Consider the following 21,991-nt stretch of genomic DNA (forward strand, 5'->3'; position numbering starts at 1 on the left):
TGGGACTATATTGGACAGCTTGTTGAAAGAGCCGACATAGACACGATGGGCTGAATGATCCCCTTCTGTGCTGTTAGATTCTATGAAATCACCGTGCTTTAATTGGGAGAAGTTGTTGCAGTTTCAGTCATGAATTTTGTTTTCTGCAGTTCAAAGAGACTCTTTAATTAGACAGTATTTACTTTGCTTTTTTCTGAGTAAATAAACTTTGTTTGCTTTACTGTATGTCCTGTCGTAAATCCAGTCCTGCCTCAAACTCATTGCCTGACACAGTGGTCAACAGACATACCATGTAATTGCACCCCTCAGCCAGTATGCACTGGCCAACAGGGAGGGAGGGTATGATTATAGCAGGGATGAGTTTACACAGGCAATTGCCACTCTAAATGTAGATACAGGAACTTACCAGTGGATATAAAATTAAGGGTAAAATGTGTGAGTTTAAAATGGAAATTAATTGCCTGTCCCAGTCCAATTATCCCCCACCCTCTAGCTTCACTTAATTTGAAGAAGTCTGGTCTTGACTCCCTATGTGTAACACCATGGTCAATTAACTAGTCTTATAGAGTTCCACAAGATCACCTCTCATGACTTCCTTCGAGGCTGAGGAGTCCAAATCTCTCCACTGTCTCCTCATAACTCAGACTTTTGACACTAGTGATCAATCTTGTGGCTCTTTTCTGTATGCCTCTGTAGCCAAATTTGCAGATGACACTAAAATAGGTGGGATAGTAAGTTGCAATAAAGAAATAAGAAATTTACAAATGGATATGGATAGGTTAGGTGAATGGGCCAAAATTTGGCAGATGGAGTTTAACGTGGATAAGTGCGAGGTCATCCATTTTGGTCGGAAGAATAAAAAGGCAAATTATTACCTAAATGGAGAGAAACTTCAGAGTGCTTCGGTGCAGAGGGATCTGGGTGTCCCCGTGCATGAATCGCAGAAAACTAGTATGCAGGTACAGCAGGTAATAAGGAAGGCAAATGGAATTCTGGCATTTATTGTTAAAGGAATAGAGTATAAAAGTAGGGAAGTGTTGCTACAACTGTACAAGGCATTAGTGAGACCGCAACTGGAGTTTTGCGTACAGTTTTGGTCCCCTTACTTGAGGAGGGATGTAGTTGCATTGGAGGCAGTTCAGAAGAGGTTCACTAGATTGATTCCAGAGATGAGGTGTTTGTCTTATAATGAGAGATTGAGCAGTTTAGGCCTTTACTCTCTGGAGTTTAGAAGAATGAGAGGAGATTTAATTGAGGTATATAAGATGATTAAGGGGATTGACAAAGTAGATGCAGAGAGGATGTTTCCTCAGGTGGGGCAATGTAGAACGAGAGGTCATAGTTTTAGGATAAGGGGTAGCAGATTTAAAACAGAGATGAGGAGAAATTACTTCTCTCAAAGGGTCGTGAGTCTGTGGAATTCACTATCCCAGAGTGCCGGGCCATTGAGTAAATTTAAGGAGGAGATAGACAGATTTTTAATTAGTAATGGATTGAAGGGTTATGGAGAACGGGCAGGAAAGTGGTGTTAACGCTGAGATGAGATCAGCCATGATCGTATTGAATGGCGGTGCAGGTTCGAGGGGCTGAATTGTCTACTCCTGCTCCTAGTTCTTATTTTTATATTGATATTTAGAATCATAGAGTCGTACAGCATAGAAACAGGCCCTTCGGCCCACCGCATTCATGCCGACCATAATGCCTATCTATTCTAATCCCACCTGCCTGCATTAATTCCATATCCCTCTATGCCTTGCTCATTCAAGTACCTGTCCAGATGCCTCTTAAATGTTGCTACTGTTCCTGCCTCCACCACCTCCTCAGGCAGCTCATTCCAGATACCCACTATTCTTTGTGTAAAAAATTTACCCCTTTGATCCCCTTTAAACCTCCTCCCTCTCACCTTAAATCTATGCCCTCTAGTTTTAGTCACACCTACCATGGGAAACAGACTCTGGTTATCTACCCTATCTATGCCTCTCATAATTTTATATACCTCTATCATGTCCCCTCTCGGCCTCCTTCGCTCCAGGGAAAACAGACCCAGCCTATCCAATCTCTCTTTATAACTCAAGCCCTCCAAACCAGGCAACATCCTTGTGAATCTTTTCTGCATCCTCTCTAGCTTAATCACATCCTTCCTGTAGTGCAGCAACCAGAACTGCACACAGTACTCCAAATGCGGCCTAACCAACGTTACGTACAACTGTGACATGACGTCCCAACTCTTGCACTCAATGCCTCGGCCGATGAAGGCAAGCATGCCATACGCCTTCTTCACCGCCCTGTCTACCTGCGTTGCCACTTTCAGGGAACTATGTATTTGCACCCCAAGGTCTCTCTGCTCAACAACACTCCCCAGGGCCCTGCCATTCACTGTATATGTCCTGCCCTGGTTTAACTTCCCAAAATGCATCATTTCACACTTGTCTGCGTTAAATTCCATTTGCCACTCCCTTGCCCACTTTCCCGGTTGATCTATATCCTGTTGTAATCTTAGACAACCTTCTTCACTGTCCACTATACCATCAATTTTGGTGTCATCTGCAAACCTACTAATCATGCCCTTTAAATTCACATCCAAGTCATTAATATATATGAAAAATTTCTGCAATTGTTCTTTTGCCAACAGTGCTGATGGTTGATAATTGGATGAAGTTTTTGGAAAGTACCTATAATAACAATTCAGTGTCAGTGCAATAACATTTGATTTTATGTTTCTGCATAATTTCTAATGCTAACCTATCAGAGCCTATGCTTGAATTGAAACCCGTGGATCATTCTTTCTGTAACTCGTAGAACATATAAATTTTAAACAAAAAATAGAAAAGAAAATCTATTTAATGAAAAGGCCAGCATTTTAATCAGGCTCAAGTAAACTATTGGTACTAATTATAAGCCATCACTTGTGTTTGCACAAATTTGTGACACTAATAGGCAAACTAGAATAGGAAGGGATTTGTAGAAGAACAAAATGACTGTATATCAAAAATTAGAATGAGCCCACCAATGTGGTAGTGTGTAGTTTTACACAGAAATTACAAGACAGAAACAGGCTGTTCAGCCTAACTAGTTGGTGTTTATCCTCCACAGTAGCAGTTGTACTAATTTCATGTTCCTGTCCTGTTCCCATACTGGTTTAGCTTCCTTTCCTTCAAGCACCTGTTTAACCTATTCTTAAATGTTGACATCATCTCTGCTTCAATCGTCTTTCCACATGCTTGTAACCCTGTGTAAAATAAAAGTCTCTCCTGTTCTCTATCGTAAGTCACTCGCCTTTAATCTTATTTCTGTGTGTCCTTGTTCTAGGCCCTTCAATGATTGAAAATAGTTTGTTTATCTCTACTTTGTCAGATTCTTTCTTAATTTTAAACACCTCTATCAAATCACCCTTAATCTCCTCTGTTCAAATAACAATGACTGGCTGAGCATGTTCTTTCATACAGTACATCCAGAACCACATAGGAATAAAGATATTCATTAGAAACTAACAAAGCTCTCTCATTAGCACAGCTTGCTGCATCAAGACTAGTTTGATCTCTTTTTCAGACATTTGTCTCCTCAAAGCAATCTGCAGTAACGTGTGACATCAAACTTCCAATGTCATTTAATTTTAAATATTTGTTGCATTTCAACCACGTCGTCACACAGCATTAAATATAGTGAATTCCTAACCACACTGTCAAAAACGGTTCAGTTCTGAATGAAGACGACTGTAAGTCAGATTGGAGCATGAAGCTGACTGTGTTTAGTGAGGTTAAGGACCTCTGTAGCACTCCCAGTCATGAATTACCTGTCACGAGAGATTGGTGAAACTTCTTTTCTGTCAATCTTTCTGGTACAAGGTGTGGTTTATTTGAAGATGTTTTTATTCTAAATAATTTAGAGTTAAAAACCTTCAAGAACTCAGAGAAAACTCGACTACTTAATCAGAACCAAGTAGGGCAAATGGTGTCAAAGGTATCAACTGCAAGATGATTGGTAGAGACACAGAGCATAAATAAAGCTGTTGAGAAAAGCTGTCAAAAGCCGGCAAATTTTTGGTGGCTATTTTCAATGGTTATACATTTGGGAAAGTTGGCAAATGAAACAAAAGACTCGAATGATGCAGATTTACAATAACACCTTGCATTTATACACTGTCTTTAATGTAGATAGTGTCCAAAGGCACTTCACACATGGAAACAAAGTAATGCCAAGGTGGCTGATAATGGGATAAAGGTTGGGGGGAGAAATGATCACAGAGAACCCAAGGGTGAAAGGAATGTGAGGTAACAGGAGGCTGCAGAGATGGAAAGGAGTAAAGTCCTCGAAGGTGTGAAGATGTGGAGCTCAAATTTGGCAGGTAGGGAGCCAGTCAGGAAGGTTGGGGTAATAAGCAGATGGGACAGGGAATAGGTGATCATAGTTTGGTCAAGCTGGAGTTTGTGGAAGGTGGAAAATGGGAGATCAGAAAGGAGGGTGTTGGAGAAATTGAGTCCAGTGGTGATGAAAGCATGAATACGGGTTGGAGGCAAACAGTGATACGCAGGGGGAAATAGGCATTTTTCTTTATGTATAGGAGGTGTGTCTAAAGTTCAGTTCTGAGTTGGACAAGGTTTGCGTAATCTGGTTTAGATCAGGAAGGTTTCTCGTTTAACCCAGGGTCTATACCGCTTGAATGGTTTAGTCAGTATGCAGAGTTTGTGCGAGGACAGGTTGAGTTATGCAGTGGCATCCATGATCAAACAGTATGCTGACAAAACGTTCATGCACCAGTAATAGCCTCTTGGTCAGGCCCCAAACACCTAAGCCCCATGGGGCAGTACTCCAACAAGTTAAATCAGTCAGAAGAAGGAAGAAAACTGTTCAGAAGGAAACCCCCAAATGATTCAGCAGCGGCTCACGTTAAAAAGTAAAAGCTCTGCAGTACTAGATGACTTAACCCAAATGATGGTGTCTTGTTCCACGTGATTCAACAACGCTTTGATTTGTTAGTGGGTAAACCAATACATCTCATCATTTATTCTTTATACTGGTAGATCACCTATGATGTTGCCCATAAAAACTCGGGACAATGCAAAATTCCCACAACCTGCATTAGGATGTTCCTGCATTTTCACCTCTGGAGTTCTGTAAGGATCTAAGCTCAGCCCCTACTTCTCATTTATATGATGCCCCTTGGCAACATCATCCGAAAACACATTAGATTCCACATGTATGCTGATGACACTCAACTCTACCTCATCACCACCTCTCTCAACCTCTCCACCGCCTCTGATTTATCAGAACACAAGTGCAAAATATTGTGTATGCTGGAAATCTGAAATAAAAATAGAAAATATAGGAAATATTCCACAGGTCTGGCAGCATCTGTGAAGAGAAAAACAGAGTTAATGTTTCAGGTCAATAACCTTTCATCAGAACTGAAAAAAGTTAGAGATGCAATGGATTTTACGCAAGTACAGGATCAGTGAAAGGGGGAGAATGGGAAAAACAAAAGGGAAGGTCTGAGATAGGATGGAAGGCAGAGAGATTTATCATCCTGCTTGTCTGACATCTAGTGATTAGAAATTTCCTCCAATTTAATACTGGGAAGACTAAAGCCATTGTCTTCAGTCCACAGCACAAACTCTGTTCCCTAGCCATTGACTCTATCTCCCTCCCTGGCCACTGTCTGAGGCTGAACCAGACTGTTCACACCCTTGACATCCAATTTGAACCTGAAATGAGCTTCTGACTCCACATTGTCTCCATTACCAAGATCGCCATCTACCACTGCCTCAGTTTATTTGCTGCTAAAAGCCTTATTCATGCTTTTGTTACCACTAGAATTGGCTTTCCCATGTTTTCCTAGTGTGCCTCCCACCTTGCACTCTCCGTAAACTTGAGCCCATTCAAAGCTCTGCTGGCCGTAGTCTAACTCACACCAAGTCCCGTTTATCATCATCTCTGTCTCACTGATGTAAATTGGCTCGTGGTCCAGCAACACATTAATTTTAAAATTCACATTCTTGTTTTCAAATCCACCATAGCCTCGCTCCTCCCCATCTCTGTAACCCTCTCCAGCCCTATAACCTAAGATCTCTGCACTCTTCCAGTTCTGGCCTCTTGCCCATCTTAGATTTTCATCACTTCACCAATGGCAACCATATCTTCAGTTATTTAGGCGCTAAGCTCTAGAACTCCCGAAGCCTCTCTCTCTCCCCTCGTTTGAGGGAATCCTTAAAAGCCAACTCTTTGACAAAGCTTTTGGTCATGTGTCCTTGTGTGGCTCGGTATCGAATTTTGTTTGATAATGCTCCTGTGATTTGCCTTGTTACATTTAATTACCTTAAAGGCATTATATAAATGCAATGATGTGGGATAGGTATGGGGATCTGCAGGACCGGGAGCTTATGAGACTCCATCTATTGGCAGAATTGTGTAGTGCAGGATTGTATGAATCGCAGAATGGTGATGCTCAAATAGGGAGTGTGCAACGCACATATAAAATTTAGCTTATTACAGAAACTAAACTACTAAATCTGTTACAAAAAAAAAAATCCAATTTCAGATTTTAAAAAATACTGAAGCCACAACAGACCAATAATTTTTGTGTAGTATAAGCAAAAGGAGAATTTGTAATTAATAGCAACAAGGCATGATTTGTACAAATATAAAGAGGCTTATGTTTCATTATAGTTTCCAAGCTATAACTGAAAAGACAATTTCATGGTCTACGAGAGAGCCAGAGCATCCATGGAGTGAGGCTGTTCACTGCCAGGATTTTAAAAAATATCTATCATAGAGATTGTGTGGAAAAATGCCCCAAATTTAGCAAATTAGTGAAAGCCCCCTAACAATCTTCAATTTATATTGCTTTTATATTCATTTTAATTCTGTAATAATACAAGATATATCTGGATGAAATAATCAAAAACACAAAAGCGTCAAAATATATTGCATAAATAGTTTTCCCGTAAATTAGGAAAATCAGTGCCTGTGTAAATAAGCAGAAATATGGCATTATATTCAAACCTTAAAGTCACTGCCCTGCATATAGCTTCAGAACATCACTGCAATAAAGATGCTTTAGCACAATTGTTAACCAGAAATATATGTCTACAGGCATGTTCTCATCTGTCGCAGCTTCTTTCAATAAACAGTGTACAATGCTTTTTTATTTGTGGGATTTAAACATTCAATAAAAATGATTGAAGAAAAAATAGCCATGCATTTTATAATTTAGTTGGCATGGTCAGTGTATGACTGCCCGAAAAATAAACTGAAGATCCGCAGACACCATGAGATCACAGTGCTCAATGTCATTGCCAGGAATGGACAGTTCTTGTAAGAAAACTGAATGATGCTGTGCCCTGCAAAGCCACGCTACTCCACTAGAGTACAGTTCATCCATTTTTATTTCCATTCGTATCCCATGTAAGAGCTGATTTGCTCTGGTCAGACTTATGGGTCTGTTTACATTATATAGAAACACTTTCACTTCAAGCCATTGTGTGCGTGTGTGTGTGTGTGTGTGTCTGCGTTTTGACTCCTGGTGCCCCAAAGTCTTGCTTTCAGTTGTGATTTTCTGGACCTATGTGGATGTCACTAGGAGGTTCATACAGGATGGCAATGCACAAACCGTAGGCGCAGACTTTCTAAGGCAAGAAAGAAAATGGTGGCCTGCAGTAGCTCTATACATTTATCATTGCCATAGGGAAAGAAATGTGGTAGATTGCACTCAGTGTTACTGGATCCATGAGCTCTGGCTCATTTATATTCCGGTGCTGCTGCTGAAGGCAGTGCTGTAATATAAACATATCATTTATATCTGTTTTAGATATAAACCATTTTTTTTCCAGCCTTGTCTGGCCATCTTTTACTCTTCTGCCTCCTAAAATCTCCAGCTACTCATAAATAAGATTACTATTGGCAAAGGACACAATAAAGTGCCTCAATGCCTCAGTGTTTGCATTACATTATATTGAACATTCAATATGTAAGCCAGATAATGCCATGAAACAGAGAATCCCGTTTTACAGGATTTTGCAGCCTCTACAAACAGAATGGCCCAATCTCTCACAAATCACCTCTTTCATGGTCGAGGTGTAGCTTTCTTTTGTTGAAAGAAGTGTAAAAAAGAATGAAACAGATTCATAAACAGACAGGCAATTTGGAAGGGTCTTCAGAACAAGATCTAGGCCACTAGATCATGGAGGAGTGAGTGGTGAAAAGCGTAGAGACCAGAGTTACAAAGCACGGAAATTTGAGCATAGATTGGTAATTAGAATTAATTCACTGAAACCTAAAAATGCCGGTAGGATTCCACCACGTAACAGCACCCCTACCCCAACACACAGCATAGTACATCAACACGTAGCAAGAGAACCCATCCAACTACTAATGAAGAATTAACCTATCTTCTCTGACATATATGCAGACAAAGTACCAACGGGAAAATTGTCAATTTGAATGCGTGAAGTATAGGATTTGGCATAACAACGGTCCTGTTCCGGAGGGCTCATTGAATTTACTGCCTTTGCCTCCACTACCACTTAGTGCTGACCAGTATAAATGGAGTGAAGATTCACAACCATACCCCAAACTCACCAGTACACATCTATCCAAAACCACTAACTCCCACACATCTGATTTCTGAGCCACAGTCAACAAACTACCTGAACTCCCTCAATACATCGCACTATCCAAGCATGTAAAACTCGAAAAGAGAAAACTGCATGTGATAATAGATGAAAGCAGTCTGATTCTGCAAACACTGTGCAAACACAATGTACAATAAGTCAACTGAGTGAGTTAATGTTTGAAAAATGTTGTTCCTTTCTCCCCTTTCCCCAGAAACTTTTTCTTGGAACACAATGAAAGAAAAATCCTCAACTTTCTTTAAACACCTTGAAAAATGAACAATCAAATTTAAAGCAACAAAACATTTCTTTCTTATGGGAGAGCTTTTCCTTTCTGCCTGGGATGAAAACAGTCCAAGGGTGAAAACAGATTTACATATCATGACCTGATTGGTCGGTGGATTGCTATCACCAAAGCTTCCTTTCTGGCTTTTCCCAATGGAGTGAAAGCATACAAGAATCTTCCAGGCAAGGGAACAGGAACACCATGCAAGAGACTTTGTACTATTAATTGGAGTAGAAATTCTTCAGAATTTTGATTTACCCTCTTCTGATTCTTTCATAATTATTAGATGGCGCAATAGGAGCAGAGACAATGAGGGGAGGCTCCAGTTGTACATAGTGCAATGTGCAATTCCTTGTAAAGAGCAGCATTTATTAGAGAATGACCATTGAAAACAGTTGTCCTGTCTCATTAACTGGATTGAGACCTTCAATAAAAAAAAAATCAAGGTTGGCGGCCAAAGTGGATATTGTTATCTGAATTTCCAGAAAGCCTTCAATAAAATGCCTCCGCATAAGGCTATTAAGTACAATTTGTACTATAGGATTGATGAGCAAATTTAAAGCTGGATAGTAAATTGGTTGTATTCTTATCAGCAGGGCATAGTAATTAATAGAAGCAGCTTTACACGGGGTCTCACCACAGGTAGAATCCTGCGGGGATCATATTGGGATATTGCTCTTCATCTTTATTAATGAAGACAGTCTACAACCAGTGCTTGTATCTTAATTATGGTCCTATATACAAACAACAGTCTGAAATCCTGGTATCAGAATTTATCATTGGGCTTTTCAAGCCTGTTCCCTTCACAGGTCACACAGAATCTACCCTAATAATGATTTGAACTAAATAACTTACTCACCTGATGGAAAGCTCTGAAAAATGTTTCCCTGATCACAAAAGGAAATTGACTAAAATTCTTAATGCCTAGCTACATAGAATATATAGTACAGAAACAGACCATTTGGCCTAACTAGTCTGTGCTAACCTGGTCAGTAGATTTTCATTCCCAAGGTCCCACTAACACAGGAACCATTAAAACCCTGGACTATTTTATCAAATTTGTCTATAAAGTATTGCAATTCCATCCTGATCAGATAGGTATCGTTGTGATGTTGTCCAGGATGAACTCAGGCCTTTATTGAACCAGTCTCATCTATTTGACTTGTCTTAATAGCTTTGGACTGTACTCTGTCCAGGAGCACAAGTTGGGGCGTGGATATTCCTCCAATGGTAGGTTTTCAATAGGGTGAGCCTTACATCTGCTAATATGAAACCGTTACTAGCCTGCCTGAAAAGAGACGGTAATTCAGAGGAAACTCCAAGCCAGGGCTTCTCTTCAACATGCCAAACACTGTTTGTTGCACAGATATAGGGCTGGGTTTTATGCAGGAGGCGAGGCTCCCGGCGCCAGGCCGAAAAGTTGGGGGAACCTCGCCTCTGCATTTTCTCTGACTCCCGGAGCGATCCTCCAGTCTTTTGGGGTCAAAGTTTAAAGGAGGCAGGATAACTGTCCCTCTAAATACTTAATAGGGACGAGGATCCCGCCCCCAAGCTGCCAGCCAATCACAGGGCCGGCAGTGCCACTGGGAGTGGTGGCTACTGCCGGTATTGTAGAGGCCTCGGATCCAGGCCCAGACCCGCACCTCAGGTAAGTGTGGCGCAGTCGCCGGGGTCCCTCCAGAAGACCCCAGTGATGGGGTGTGGGGGGGTGGGAGTTCGATCCAGGGAGAGGTGGGTCCTGGGTTTTACATTTGTTCCTGGTGGGGGTCCTCCGTGGGCCACATGTTGCCCAAGAAGGAGGGAAACACCCCCAAGCCCACATGGAGGGCGCCTCATTTTCCAAGGCATCCTCTCTGCGTGGTGGAGGCCCCCCTGCCTTTGGTAAGATCCCAGCAGCGGCGGGAAGAGGCCCTTATTTGGCCTCTGGGCGGGAAGGCCGTCGTCGGCCGATCCTGCCCCCGGGAGAATCGCAACTGGGATTCCTGGCATCGGGTTCTGTGGTGGGCAATTCTGCACCGATTCTCTGGCCTGCCCCCCCACCATGAAAGCCGTTGTTGGGATGAGCACAAGATCCAGCCCATATACATTTTAAGGCAAAGATGGTGATAAGTGTGATCATGAAGGCAGAGATTTAAAATTTTCAACTCCTACCTAGCTTTTCACCTAGTGCAGTTCAACTGCAAATGTCACATTGAAAAGCCAAATGGATCTGCTTAGAATACAGGATTCCTCTCTTGGACTAGGTATGGTGTGTTTCCCCAATCTCCTGCCCCAGGAGACAATCTCTCGTGCATTTTTAACAGATGTATGTTATTTGTTGATAAGATGCCTGAAGTAGTTTATGCTGCACTTACAAGTAGAAACCTTTTATACGTCATTGTGCCTCATGAGGACAGTAAAGCCCTTGAGAACCTGTCTCCCGATGCAGTCCCCAGCAAATCTGAGAAATGCTTGCAGTACAAGAGAAGACTGTGTGTGTAATAATCTGTACCAGCTGCAGCAGCTTCCTGCCAGGATAGGCTCACTGGCTAGCTGTTCAAAGCTGGATCAGAGATAGCACTCCTGATGCAAATATGGCCGTTACCATTTGGTGAAGATGTTGGATACGTGGCCAGAAAAAGAACAGTAATTATGCATGGCAAAATGTATTTAGTTGGAATTCTAACAACTTACTGCTTTTCTTATTCATTGTCAAGTGAAAGCTGCTGTGCATCGCTTAGCAAATATTTATTATTAAACTAAGTCCTCATCAGGGAACTTCTCTTGCTGACGATGCTGCATTAACATCCCACACAGAAGAGTGTCTGCAGAATCTCATCGACAGGTTTGCGGCTGCCTGCAACGAATTTGGCCTAACCATCAGCCTCAAGAAAACGAACATCATGGGACAGGATGTCAGTAATGCTCCATCCATCAATATCGGCGACCACGCTCTGGAAGTGGTTCAAGAGTTCACCTACCTAGGCTCAACTATCACCAGCAACCTGTCTCTCGATGCAGAAATCAACAAGCGCATGGGAAAGGCTTCCGCTGCTATGTCCAGACTGGCCATGAGAGTGTGGGAAAATGGCGCACTGACACAGAACACAAAAGTCCGCGTCAATCAAGCCTGTGTCCTCAGTACCTTGCTCTACGGCAGCGAGGCCTGGACAACGTATGTCAGCCAAGAGCGACGTCTCAATTCATTCCATCTTCGCTGCCTCCGGAGAATCCTTGGCATTAGGTGGCAGGACCGTATCTCCAACACAGAAGTCCTCAAGGTGGCCAACATCCCCAGCTTATAGACCCTACTGAGTCAGCGGCGCTTGAGATGGCTTGGCCATGTGAGCCGTATGGAAGATGGCAGGATCCCCAAGGACACATTGTACAGCGAGCTCGCCACTGGTATCAGACCCACCGGCCGTCCATGTCTCCGCTTTAAAGACGTCTGCAAACTCGACATGAAGTCCTGTGACACTGATCACAAGTCGTGGGAATCAGTTGCCAGCGATCGCCAGAGCTGGCGGGCAGCCATAAAGGCAGGGCTAAAGTGTGGCGAGTCGAAGAGACTTAGCAGTTGGCAGGAAAAAAGACAGAAGCGCAAGGGGTGAGCCAACTGCGAAACAGCCCTGACAACCAATTTTATCTGCAGCACCTGTGGAAGAGTCTGTCACTCTAGAATTGGCCTTTATAGCCACTCCAGGCGCTGCTCCACAAACCACTGACCACCTCCAGGCGCTTACCCATTGTCTCCTGAGACAAGGAGGCCAAAGAAGAAGAAGAAACTAAGCTTACTAAACATATATGTCCCCTTCTCCTCTTGTGTAATACTGGATGGCTTGAAGACTAGCCATTTGTGAAGCCTAATCATTTTTGTATTGCTCGGGTGGAAGAGATTTCTGGTGTGCCATTCTATGCTTCAAGTTTATCTATGTCCGAGGATTCTTAGCTTCCCAGGGCAACACATGTTTGTCAGTGAAAGTACATTTTTTGGCCTGTTTCTATTTTGTGAAGATGTATTCTGTAGAATCCTCAAATAGGCTCATGTTAACTTAGGGCAAATCAATCAACTTGGCCTGGATGTGAGGTATTAATATTCCATATTCCTGCAGTGTTAAAAGTCCAAGCATCAAAAGAGGAAGATTTCAACTGGCTTACTATCCCTCATGCATCTCCCTTTAGGCTGCTGTTACTTGTGGGAGTTGGAATAGGAAAGCTTGCCCACACTACTACTTTTAAAAATGCTGTGCCCTAAATAATTACATGGCATGAATTGACTGAAGTTAATCTTACTACAAAGCAAGTTTTTCACAGAAATTTAAGAGAACCTGTTTTGGATTTCAGTCTTTTTTCTGGGCTTTTTTATATAAGAGAAATGGGAATTCCTGGACACTAAAACAAACAAAAATTAGAACAGCCTAAAGATAACTTAAACATATTATTTAAGACCATCGTAACCTCGGACCAAAGCAGCTATTGTAGGAGAGAGAATATTATCAAAGTATGGAAGGTCAGCATTCAAAGCAATCGGTCTGTTGTAGCCATTCTTGAGTATCAGTTTATTGCCACAATCAACAGGGTTTCTTCAATTGCAAAACTAGGACTATCCACTTGGTAATTCTCCTCTAGCAAAAATCAGTTCTAATCTCCAATAATGGGGCAGAGGAAAAGAGGTCTAAATCACATTCCATACTTTGAAATACTCTGTGTAGGGGTAAGTTGCTGAATAACTAACAGCAACACTGTGGCTAATAGCCAAAAGAAATTCAATCCAAAACCAAATCTATACTGAATGCAAATACTGAAATGCAAAATACAGATATTAATTGCTTTGTTCTTGATAGGGTCTAATAGGGTAGCTTTGGCATTAAACGAATCTTTCATCCACAACATCAGGTGTAGCTATCATTAATTTTGTAAAATATTATGCACCAGGAAAAGGTTTACTTTAAAACACAATGCAGCTTTATGCCTTGCTATTGGTTGTCTAAGTGTGCATATAAGGGGGCACCTGATGCATTTTCCCCTCCCCCTCCTTCATTGTTGTCTTCCATTTGTGTCTTTTTGCTCGAACCTACCAATTCTTTCTAAGATCAATCTTCATTAATTCCAGCAGGGGTCAGTGCGTTGTAATCACAATGCTGGTCCAGAATAAGACTTACACTCCCCCATTTCATTGTCCACCTGACTCTTGAATGGATTTCTGGCTGCCCAGCTAGTCCAGGCTTTCCTCGTAGTTCAACCCATCAATGCACATTATCAGCTTCATGGCTCTTCTCCGAGTCACCTCCCTGGTTTCAAACTTTTCACATGTGCCTTGGTGACCCCTGTTCTGGCTGAGATCAATTAACTCAGCACAGGCCAAGAAGAAAACCTGCAATTTTCCTGGTCTGTTTATCTCAAGTAGGCATTGCACAAATTTGCTGTGCAATCAGGAGGACCCTTATCTGCTTTATTGTTTTGCCACATCCTTATTTTTCTACTGTCCTTTTAAGAAGTTTTAATAGGTGGTGGAAAGGCACGCGAAAGAAGACAAATACACAGGGAACAGAGGCTCTCGCCTCATAAAAGGCTGAGATAACACATTGGTGAGTTCTACCATGTCTGAGCTTGGTTGCTTACTAAGAAAACTCATGCTGACTGAAGGAAGGGTGCTGTGGAAGCACTGACAGAACCCAATCTCCCCTCTACTTATTACATATTCATAAATATCTGACCACAAACAAAAATATTAGCATTCTTACAATTAAGAGGAAGTATGTTATATAATTACTGGAAAATATTTGCCCTTTTAACATTGTTTAAATTGATGTCAGAGTTATACAGCACAGAAACAGGCCCTTCGGCCCATCATGTCCATGCCGGCCATCAAGCACATAACTATTCTAACCCCATTTTCCAGCACTTGGCCTGTAGCCTTGTATGCTATGGCCTTTCAAGTGCTCATCTCAATACTTCTTAAATGTTGGGAGGGTTCCTGCCTCTACCACCTCTGCAGGCAGTGCATTCCAGATTCCAACCACCCTCTGGGTGAAAAAGTTTTCCTCAAATCCCCTCTAAACCTCTTGCTCCTTACCTTAAATCTATATGCCCCCTGGTTATTGATGTCCTCTGGATCTCAACCCTTCTGCCAATGGGAACAGTTTCTCTTTATCTACTCTGTCCAGACCCCTCATGATTTTGAACACCTCTATCAAATCTCCTCTCAACCTTCTCTTCTCTAAGAAGAACAGCACAAATTTCTCCAATAACCAAAATCACCACCTTCAGGAAAGGAAGCAGAAAGGAACTAGAAGTCAGATTGGAAGGAGGGGAAAAACAGAATTAAAAATAAGGGAAGCATTAATTCACAGCTTTTCTGAGATGCAAATATTTTTTTTCAGTTAGCACAGCCAATCTTGTTTCTGAAATATATTAATATACTTCAATGATAATACATCAAAAAATGAAGAACTTACCTTGGCATAATCAGTTTGTTTTCCATTTACTTTAGCCTAAAAACAGAGACAGACTGGTAAGTGATAAGCATTTTGCACCAATGACTCAACTGGAAATTATTTAATGAACTAAAATACGACCTACTAACTCATTTTAGTTTAATTTATTAATCATCAGAGCCTATCTTCTTAAATAAAATTCCGCAGGACAAAAGATTCAAAGAACTGGGTTTTCCAATTGTAATGCTGACATTTTCAATTGATTCGGGTAGACATTATCATCGGAAAACCTATGTCCTTTTGTCAATTCTGTAGCTATAGTTCTAATGATTAATGGGCCATAAATTTGGTCTATACCAACAAATGTACTTTTTTCAACTCAACAAGTCACATTTTTTTGCGTCGAGTCATGTCACAAAATCGTGGTTGCACAATCTCACCTAACTTCAGAAGTGGAACCATAGAATCATCAAGTTTCAGCTTCTCCTGGCTCCCACAGAAAACTAACTAATTTCAATTGTTTTATTTTGAATGCATTATGGTCATTGACTACACCAACCTCTAATGCATTCTTCTTCCCTTTGGTCCACAACTGGCAGCAAAGACGTCAGTCTCCTGGGTTCTATTCTGTGGAATTGCCTCACTAAACCCCTCCCTCCTCCTTTAAAAAACCTCCTCAAAACCCATCACTTTGACTAACTATTTAGTTGCTGCCCAATCTTTCCTTTCCTGACTCAGCCTTTGTTTTCCAGCTGCTTATATGGGAAGTGCCTTTGAATGCTTGGAACCTAAAGGTGCTATATAAATACAAGCTATTGTTATTTAATTAAATTTCATCTGGACTTGAAGTACTTGGATTGAATGGACAACAAACAGTGGCGCAGTGGTTAGCACTACAGCCTCACAGCTCCAGCGACCTGGGTTCAGTCTGGGTACTACCTGTGTGGAGTTTGCAAGTTCTCCCTGTGTCTGCGTGGGTTTTCGCCGGGTGCTCCCGTTTCCTCCCACAGCCAAAGACTTGCAGGTTGATAGGTAAATTGACCATTGTAAATTGCCCCTAGTGTAGGTAGGTGGTAGGAGAATGGTGGGGATGTGGTAGAGAATATGGGGTTAATGTACGATTAGTATAAATGGGTGGTTGTTGGTCGGCACAGACTCGGTGGGCCGAAGGGCCTGTTTCAGTGCTGTATCTCTAAATAAAATAAATAAATAAACAAACGTCCATGTGTAAACCTGGTTCACAGAAACAGTGTACAAAAAGATCCATCTTCTGCGATTTGGATATTAAATACAAACTTTGTGAATTGTGCAGGTTTTGCTGTATAGAACCTTCCTATTTTGAAAGAAATGTTCATATTTAGCTTGCATCGAGTCTCCACTGTACCTATCCATCACCACTGTCATGCTAGGCCCCCCACCTGCCAAGAATGAGGTACATTCATTTTGTCATGAACATTGATTTTAAACTATTGCTGGAGCAAGGAAATGACTTGTTAAACAGATTAGCCATGGCTAGAAACGACATTTGCATATTAACAGATGGTGATTGGAAGGACAAAGGACCATTCCCTGACACATTCAACCCACAATGGACCTTGATCACCAGATATTGCGTGTAAGAGGAGCATTCCAGAGACTACTAAGGTGGTAAAATTCAGGACTGGTTAGACCAGTCACATGTCTGTCTGACTGTTCCAGGGTCTTTTGAACTAGCCATAGAGAGTTTGAACTCAGAAAGACTGTTTGCTTCTGGACTGAGAAGATCTCTCCTGTCTGCTCCCATCTCTTTCTCACAAGCCTCTGAATCCACTGAAGAAACATGAACCCCAAGAGAGAAAAGTGTCCTACAGCGAACAAGGTTTAAGACGACTACTGGGCCACAACAAAAAGCAAGATCTACCTACAATCAAGGACTCTACAGTGAGCTTGAAGAACTGTAACAAAAACTCTTCAGATACTGCCTCAAACTTTTTCTATTTTATTTCTTCTGCTCTTTTCTGTCTCTATTTGCATGTGTGTATCGCGTATGCATGCTAGCGTGGGTGCATCATGTATCCGTAGGTGTCAACCGAATTAGAGTTTAAGTTCAAGTTTAATAAATTTCAACCTTTTTTCTTTAAACCTAAGAAAACCTGTTTGTGCTGGTTCCTTTGCCTTATAGTTGGAAAGCGGCGAACAAGGATTCACCAAGGGGGAGCTAAAAACATGATGTGTTTAAAATTTATTTATATTTTACTTTATTTATTTAGAGATACAGCACTGAAACAGGCCCTTCAGCCCACCGAGTCTGTGCCAACCATCAACCACCCATTTATACTAATCCTACATTAATCCCATATTCCTACCACATCCCCACCTTCCCTCAATTCCCCTACCACCTACCTATACTAGGGGTAATTTGCAATGGCCAATTTACCTATCAACCTGCAAGTCTTTGGCTGTGGGAGGAAACCGGAGCACCCGGCGGAAACCCACACGGTCACAGGGAGAACTTGCAAACTCCGCACAGGCAGTACCCAGAATTGAACCCGGGTCACTGGAGCTGTGAGGCTGCGGTGCTAACCACTGCGCCACCCTGTTACGGTAAGACCAGGTGAAGGCTGAAAGGGAACCCTAGACCTCTTTATCACCAGGTTGTAACAGCCTTTCTTTCTTCAATCATGAGCAGGACTGGCTGAATTTCTGTACACTTTGGAGGGCTTACTTCTGCAGAGTAGAACTGATTAAGTCAATTCTCCTCCCCTTCTTCTCCTCTTCCCCACCCACAAAAAATGAAGCTTTTAGCCACTGCAGTCTAGCCAATGATTCGTGAATTATGCCCAGTATGGAATCGAATTCTGTGCAGCTGGAACAACTGGCAGCCAAAATAATTTTAAGTCACTCTTCTAAATTATGAATAAAGTTGGCTGCACATCTCTCAAGCAAATAAGTACTGTCCATTGCCCATAAACATTTAATGCATAGTATTTTATCTATATTATAAATTAGATTTTATTGTAATTTAATTTTTAATACAGAAAACTTAAGCAGAGTTGGAATCCAGCGAGCAGTGGGCAAGAGACCCATATGAAATGGGTTTCTGCATTCTTAACCCAGTGCATACAAATACAAAAACTCCACAGTTCAGCAAAAGCTATCAATCTCATTTGAAGTATCTGTAAAAATGTGACAAAATGGGACCTAATGTTTGTACAAGTATTGAGCATACTTCTCTATTTGGGAGTTTTTCCTCTGCATTAGGCCTCACTGTAACTGGCCTTATAGAACTTGATACTGACAATTCATAGAGTCATAGAGAGATACAGCACTGAAACAGGCCCTTCGGCCCACCGAGTCTGTGCCGACCATCAACCACCCATTTATACTAATCCTACATTAATCCCATATTCCCTACCACATCCCCACTATTTTCCTACCTACACTAGGGGCAATTTACCTGTAAACCTGCAAGTCTTTGGCTGTGGGAGGAAACCGGAGCACCCAGCGGAAACCCACGCAGTCACAACTTACAAACTCCGCACAGGCAGTACCCAGAACTGAACCCGGGCCGCTGGAGCTGTGAAGCTGCGGTGCTAACCACTGCACCGCCCAAATTAGTGCCAAAGAATGAAGAAAGAGGAATTGAATTTATATGGCACCTTTTATTTTCTCTGTATATTCCAAAGTGCTTCGCAGCCAATGAATTACTTTTGAAAGAGTCATTGCTATATAGGCAAATGTGGCAGCCATTTTGCACAAAGTTTCACAAAGAGCAATAAAATATTTGAAGAGCTAATTGATTTTTGGTAGTCTTGGTTGAGGAATAAACATTGGTCAGGACACTGAGAACGTTCCTCCACTCCTTTGTGAACAGTGCACCTTGGTTTAACATATCATCCACAAGACAGAACTTCCAACAATACTGCACTCCCTCAGCACTACACTGAAGCATCAACCTCAATTATGGGGTGAAGCATGAAAGGTAAATATGTGTTCCATATTCCTTGAAATGGCGCAAGGATCCCTTGACTTGATGATAGAAAATGCATTCCATTTGAAAAATAAACACATACAATAACTATTTACAATAGTTTTCATTGGACGGAATTTTACCCACCCCATGAAAAGCGCGATGGTGGTGGGGTGGGGGTGGGGGGCATAAAATGGAGTTGGAGGCTCAGGGGGCCCTTCCCAACCTGCTCCCGCCTCCGCTGCCATTTTACGCGGGGCAGCAGCGGCAGGAAATAGCCTGCCCGCCCCAAGGCCAATCAAGGCCCTTAAGTGGCCAATTGACGGCCACTTAAGGGTCTCCGCCCACCGCCATGGGGATTTTACCCTTGGCTGGTTGGGCGGCCCAGGCCCAAGAAAAGCCACCTGACAAAAGCATGGGGCTCTCTGACGGCTTGGGGGGTGGGGTGGGGGGTGGGGTGCCAGGGACCTCGTTGTTAGGCACCCTGTGCCTGACGGAGGGCCGCCCCCGATGCCTCAACCACCCCCAACATCCAGCACGCCCCTTGACCCCCCCCCCCCTCAATTGACCATCCTTGCCCCGGCGAGACCCCTATAACTTAGCTTGTCCCAGAGCCGTCCTTCCTCTTCTTCGCGGAGCTGGGCTACAGTCCCAGCAGTGGTCACTGCTCCCGTGGTGGAAGTCCTGCCTCAGACCTATTAAAGGCCTGGGGACCGTAAAATCCAGACTGGATCCCCAAGCCAGGTGGAGGTGGGATCGCCACCGACTTATCGGTCGGTGGACGGCTCGTGTCCGACGAGGGTAAAATTCAGCCCACTGTTTGATTTTTTTTTTTTTAGTAGCTTTTCCCTGGAACAAACAGCTTCTAACAGGAAATGCTAAAAGCATGATATCATTTGAAACAGTTAAAAGGATATTGAAATGGTGCAACAGCCTGGAATTCATTAAAAAAAGTTGTCATTTACCTTACTGTTTATTAACATGCAGTGAAAACACAACACTGAAGAAACTGCCATAACACTTTGGCTTAATAAGCATACACAGAATTAAGTTGCAACCCTGAGCATGCAATTAACCTGGTGCTCTGGGTATACATCACTAAGCTCATTATCCTAAAATGCCATGCAATTATTTTACAAATTTGAGTTGCATTTTATTGGTACGAAAGTATTTATACAACAAGCCTCTTTGACTTCCCCTATGTGATGGATCTCATACATGCATATTATGAAAAATTTATTTTTCTCTTGCTGGTAAAAGTATTAATCACTCTGACACTGTAGGACCACACTGTACAGAACAGAAACCAGCTCAGCTCAGTTACTGCCGGCTGCAGACTCCTAGATTGGCAATCTCAATCAAAGAGGCCATAGGATACTGGTAAGGGAAATGGAAATGCCATCCTGTGAGTGCTCTTCTGATGTTAGACAGAAAGGCATTTAAAGGACATTATTAAGGAAAAGTACAGGAAACTCTATCTTGTATTTGGCCATTCTATATCTGATCTGAATGTGTTTGATTCTGACAATTGATGCCCAAAATGGAAAATGAGTTTGGCTCCACAGCACCAACAATTATCACCTTGAACGGCAGCAAACTACATATAAATTTAAGGGGGTCACATAAAAAGAAGATAGATGGCTTCCTTCATTCTTTGAATTTAGCTCAACAGTCATACAAAAACACACAGAATACCTGCATTTATATAGCACCTTTAACATAGTAAATGTCTTAAGGCAATTTCAAGAAGCAACTGAGCAGTTGTACGTGAAGAATTAAAGGGGATACCTCAAGACAAGGGTAAAGTTTGACACTGCTTTTGAGGTGGGAACTGAGGTATTTTATTGAGAGTGAGCCAAAGAATAGGGCCCAGGCTGAAGGTTTCCCCACCAATAATGGGATGGCAGTAGAAGAGAAAGGGAGAGAATGCAAAGACCAGAATCAGAAAAACAAAGGGCAGGTTGTTGGTAGGTGGGTGGCAACAATCCCTGCCTAGTTTCCACCCACTTCACATTTCCTTCGTCCCTGTTTTAAGAAACTTCAATGCAACTCTCTTTGGTCCTGCCTTTGATTCTCCAACACTCATGTAAAGTGTTTTGCGACATCTTCCTTTGAGGAGCATTATATGAATATAGGGCGGCGCAGTGGTTAGCACCGCAGCCTCACAGCTCCAGCGACCCGGGTTCAGTTCTGGGTACTGCCTGTGCGGAGTTTACAAGTTCTCCCTGTGACCGCGTGGGTTTTCGCTGGGTGCTTCGGTTTCCTCCCACAGCCAAAGACTTGCTGGTGATAGGTAAATTGGCCATTGTAAATTGCCCCTAGTGTAGGTCGGTGGTAGGGAATATGGGATTACTGTAGGGTTAGTATAAATGGGTGGTTGTTGGTCGGTACAGACTCGGTGGGCCGAAGGGCCTGTTTCAGTGTTGTATCTCTAAATAAAAAAAATAAATATCCCTAACCACTGACTCCATCCCTCTGCTTGGCCAGTGCCTGAGGCTGAACCAGACCTAATATCTTGTAACCTAATATAATGATGTGGCTCTGTGACAACTTTTGTTTGACACCGCTCCTATGAAGCACCTTGGGACATTTAACTATGTTAAAAGCGCTACATAAATGCAAATTGTTGTAGTAGTTGTAGATGGTTCTCTGTAGGCTGGATCCTCAATAAAATTTTTCTGCAAATGTCCATTATCATGACCACCTAAATGAACCACTGGTGGACCTGGTCTCA

At 42.3% G+C, this 21,991-nt stretch overlaps 1 protein-coding gene across 6 annotated transcripts in view; it reads right to left on the reverse strand.

Moving 5' to 3' along the window:
- pdss2 (prenyl (decaprenyl) diphosphate synthase, subunit 2) overlaps positions 1-21,991 on the reverse strand; it is a 275,636-nt gene that overhangs the window by 10,481 nt on the left and 243,164 nt on the right. For 5 of the 6 annotated variants that reach the window (XM_068027073.1, XM_068027078.1, XM_068027079.1 and 2 more), the window contains one exon: positions 15,330-15,365. The exons of the other annotated variant lie outside the window; for it this stretch is intronic. In XM_068027073.1, the coding sequence (XP_067883174.1) occupies positions 15,330-15,365 (36 nt within the window). The remainder of the gene's footprint in view (positions 1-15,329; positions 15,366-21,991) is intronic. 6 annotated transcript variants of the gene reach the window in all.

This window comes from Heterodontus francisci, chromosome 3 (assembly GCF_036365525.1).
Source record: "Heterodontus francisci isolate sHetFra1 chromosome 3, sHetFra1.hap1, whole genome shotgun sequence".
Taxonomy (NCBI): Eukaryota; Metazoa; Chordata; class Chondrichthyes; order Heterodontiformes; family Heterodontidae; genus Heterodontus; species Heterodontus francisci.